General features: G+C 38.3%; 1 protein-coding gene across 1 annotated transcript in view; it reads left to right on the forward strand.

Annotated features, from left to right (window-relative positions):
* The window catches only part of LOC121383880 (mucin-17-like), a 209380-nt gene that overhangs the window by 115661 nt on the left and 88719 nt on the right, over window positions 1-5000 (forward strand). The window contains exon 38 of the mRNA XM_041513976.1: window positions 205-270. Coding sequence (XP_041369910.1) covers window positions 205-270 — 66 coding nt within the window. The remainder of the gene's footprint in view (window positions 1-204; window positions 271-5000) is intronic.

Genomic DNA, 5000 nt, shown 5'->3' on the forward strand with positions numbered 1-5000 from the left:
ACGGATATTTACACTCACACACATGTACAAATAAACACTCGAACACAGACACACACACATAGACACACATACACACACACACGCACACACTCGCACAAACACATATATACACAGATACTGACACACACAAACACATGTATACACACAAACACACACACACACACACACGCATACACATACACAGCTTGAATATTTATATTTTAGGTCTTCAATTCGCCGCAGAACTATAGCTAGTGTTGAACCTTCTACAAGTATGCCAAGTACACCTAGGTAAGTCAATATAGACCTGCAGCAGAGGCTGGAAAAGAGCCTTAATTTATTGAGTAACCGGGGCCGGAATTATAACATTTGTTACTGTGGCTGAAATTAATCTCTGCGGTGTGGAGTTCACAAAAATATAAGATGACATTTTCTAAAGTTTGTGCGGACAAAATGGCTGCCGTTTGGTATGAAAATCGAAAAATATTTGTAACATGACAGAAAAACTAATTTTATGTCAAATGTTAGTTTTAGATTGTTGCTAAGTTTAGTTAGCATGCTTTAAAAAAATATTAAAATAAAATATAACTGCGAATTGTAAATAATTGTATAAAATAATAGATCAAGATACCCACATATGATCAATGATTCCCATGTAAAAAAGCGTTGTTGTAATTATACAATATATATCTAGCCATTAGAACAAGAACAAGTTTATTCAGTATTAAGGCCACAGGCCCAAAATACACCAAAAAACCCCATATATATTTTGTCGCATGCAAGTGGTTAACTTACAAAACGTCATCACCTAGCTTTCGTATTACAGATACCTGATATAAAAACAATGAGAATGTGTACAGCAATAGTTCATTTGTAGATGACATCAGCGTCACAAAAATAATCGAAGATGGTAAATGCAAATATTTCCTGACATAGCCATAATTAAATAAAATTTGTTTCATATAATTAATGTACCCAGCATCATCTAAAGATTTTAACATCAAATAACTTTGACACGGTAATCTGAAAAGTGGTAGTTGAATATGTTTACACCAATATTTGATAACTCTTGTCATATAAATAAGTTGAATATAGACCCTACTACACTCACCCAACACAATATCATTTGTGGCTGATTTCTCAACCTTAAGCAAGTATTTACAAAATTTAATTTGCACAGCTTCATTAATTTTGCATCTGTTAGTACCCCATATTTCTGATCCATAACATAAAATTGAGGTTATCATGGCATGAAATAATTTAAAGCTATCTGAAAAAGGTATATTTCCTGCTCTCTTGTGGTATCGGTAAAGTTTCAACAAAGATTTGTTTGCCTGAGCAGAAAGACAGAGATGAGCTATATTCCAAGATAATTTAAGAGTGAACATAATACCTAAATACTTGTAAAATGAAACTGCTTTAATTTGAGATCCTATGTAAAACCACTTTTCATATAATCGATGGGGACCACCATTTCTAAATACCATAACTTTAGTCTTATCAAGATTAATTTTCATACACAAATTGATGAATTAGTGAGTGAGTGTATGTTTGAAAGAATGAATGAATGAATTAATGTTTAGTAAAACTCTCAGTACAAAAAACCTTGAGGGTTCACAAAACGACCTCAATTTGTTGTACATAGTACATAGTACTGTCATCAGATTCCTTCTCAACTGACGTGGTCGGACGTAACCCACTGGTAAAGTGCTCGCCTGGTGCGTGGTCGGTTTGGTATCGATCTTTGTCGGTGGGCTCATTGGACTATTTCTCGTCCCTGCCAGTGCACCATGACTGGTATATCAAAGGATGTTGGATGGTGCATATAAAAGATCCCATCGGGTTTCCTCTTTTACGGCTATATTTTAAAATTGCCAAATGTTTGACATCCAATAGCAAATGATTTGAAATCAATGTAGTCCAGTGATGTTGAATAAAACATACTTTAACTCAACTGACATAATTTGTGTTGCAATATGCAACAAAATAATCTGGTGCATCTCTTGGATACACCCGCATGCTGCTGTGCAAGGTTGTCCAATGTCAAGACATTAGCACTTTGAACTACATGTGTATATAAAAAGGGTCGTCTGGTGCATACCAGGATGATACGCGATTTTGGACTAATTAGTGCATATCAGTTTTGATAAACCCTACCATTAAGTGCTTTCTCGAGATGAAACTTGGTGGAATCTTCATTCATGGACATGGTGTTTATCGCAATGTCAACTGGTAGGTATCAGTGCATGCGTCTTCAGCAGGTGTCCATTTCTTTGCAAAGATACTCTTCTTATAGCCGATGTCTCATTGAATAGTGTTTAACAATGCATAGTCAGCGGTACTGAACAGGGCCCAAGAAACCTGGTATCTACCATGTTTTATTCCTAAATCAATATTTCCTGTGTTTCCAGGTTGAGAACGACTAAATGTTCAACTTTCTTCATTATTATGCAGTATGCTTAATGTTTCCCATGTCCCTAGAAATATCTCACGGTGTTGTAACCATTTATAGGCAGGATACAGAAATCATGTTACAGTGCTACATACGCTTTAGCTGGTCATAGATAGCTGGTTTATACCAGGTATGACTGAATATGTTATTTTGTTGCATGTGAGGAGATATACAAGTATCTTCTTTACTCTAACTATACTCGTATTACTATAACACAGAAGCAATACGAGAACATCACTGCTTATTACAATGTGTTGTGTTCACTTCCCTGAAGTACACTTTGCATGTAGCACAATTCTGATGTCAGCCTAATTCGTGTTTGAATATACTGACTTCACAACTGCCATATTTTGTAATATGTACTTGTCGTGTCCTGTTCAAGACTGAGTCACAGCATCTTGGTGCCGTTCAGACTAATACCAAGACATTTGACAATACACTTTGTATAGGCTTTGCCGTATATTATAATTGGAGTGAACGAAATATTCTTATATCTCCTCATATACGGAAACAGTATATGCCAGTCTTAACTGATTTACATCAATCCTTGCTATATATGACCAGCTAAGGAATAAGCAATACAATATCATTATGTGGCTGTAACACAGAACATTTTCTATTTAATGATGAAGAAAGTTGACCAGTTGCGGTTGATTGCAAACATGCGAACAATCTTCAATATTAGATTGTCAGTTAGAAAAGTGTGCTTCCAAAGGGTAACTGCATGGTAAATTTGCATTTTCATGTACATAAATGAAATGTATAATGATTCCACTTTCTGAAACAAATATAATGTTCAGTTCATTTTTAAAATAGCATACTAGAATATTGACAAACCATACACATCAAAGCATTTGTTTTTATGGTTTTGCAGGGATAGCATCTCGTCATTCACATGTTTTTGTTCTATCAGTTACACTAGAAAATTAAGCAGTATTAAAAGTGAAAGATATATTTTTCTCAAAACTGATCTTGATGCAGAATTGCAATATGTAGCTAGTACAAAAGTTGTATACAAACATCTGTCTTTCAAGCTGAGATAGTGATTACAACTTCAGTACACTCTGTCAAAAGACGTGGTCTGTAATCGTCCCGTATGTCTTCTTGACAGGACGTATCAAGTTACCATAAGGTTTAATAATTTTCAGAAAGATAAATACTTCCCATTTAATATATGATAGACCACACCGTTATTTATTGAAATTTAATTTTTTAAAATAGAATGCACCAAATAAACTTCCCAAAATGAAAACAGCTTTAAACTACATAGCAGTGATGACACTACCAGCTGATGAGTTTTCAAAAGAAAAAAGTTTTATGGGTATGTGGTACCCAAACTAATGAACCAGGTTTGGTGTTACCCAGAATTGCTGAACAACCTGATACGAAAGTGAGTGCCCATTTCTTATGCTTCAAATTTGTCATGCTTTGACTATGGATAACCATGCAGACATTCGGACAATATTTGAACCAAATGATATGTTGTATGTGAAGATGATAGTAAGATGAAGCCGCAAGTCTACCAGATGATGCCTAGTATGAGGGCGACAGTAGTAGACCCGGCACGTGAAACCCATGTATACAAATGAGCTAGGTCACGTGACTTGGGCGTTGCGTGTTCTGATTGGTTGACATCTAGGGGGCGTGGCCTCTTCTGATTGACTGACCTCGAAGCGTGGGGTGTGATGCCACGGGGACGCTGACCTCTCGGAGCGTCATGACGCTGACGTAACTAAGTTAATGACTGGCAGCTGTGGGATGGGTGTAAACTCAACCTCTGTGAAAACATAATGTTGGCCAGATTTATGAGCTTGGCAGCTGTTGGGCATGTGTACTCGGTCAGGTCAGGTCATAGGGCTTTACGCGCAAATTCAGAACAAGCTGTTGTAGGGCACGCCTGTCGTGGGTACAAGAGCCGTCCATGACAGGGAAGGTGGGGGGAGGGGAGAGGAGGGACCGCCCGCACTGGCAGGTGCAAGAGAGCACCAGCAGCCCATTCAAATCGGTAGCAGGCGGGTGGTGGTGGTGCTAGGGCATTTGAATGGAGCAATTAATGCCAGAGAGAAAAGGGTTCGCAATTTTGATTGAGAAAATTTGGCGCAATTTTGAACGGTCGGTCGAAAGGTAAATGGCAGAGCTAATATAGGTTTTGATATAAGTGAATCGAGAGTAGCTCGTTAAATTGAGACCTCTACGATGCTGTGGTGTCTCCCTAGGTTGCTTCTGGTCGTGGCATGACAACCCAGGGGAGACGTTTACTCGTTGACCACGGGTCATGTGGGGATGCTGAACTCTAGAGGGCATGGCCTCTTATGATTGGCTGACCTCAAAACGTGGTCATGACCCTGAGATAACTGGGTTAATGACTTTGACAGCTGTGGGATGGGCGTGGGAGCCCGACCTCTGTGGAAACAGATGGCAGCCTGATTTATAGGTTTGGTAGCTGTTAGAGGGCCTTTGATGTACAAGAAAACGGATGTCAAGATAGTTTGGGGTTAATGGCTTTGGCAGCTGACGGACATCCAGGGAACATTCCATTAATGACAGCCAGACGTCGGCTTCAGTAACG

The sequence above is a fragment of the Gigantopelta aegis genome, chromosome 10, assembly GCF_016097555.1.
Source record: "Gigantopelta aegis isolate Gae_Host chromosome 10, Gae_host_genome, whole genome shotgun sequence".
NCBI lineage: Eukaryota > Metazoa > Mollusca > Gastropoda > Neomphalida > Peltospiridae > Gigantopelta > Gigantopelta aegis.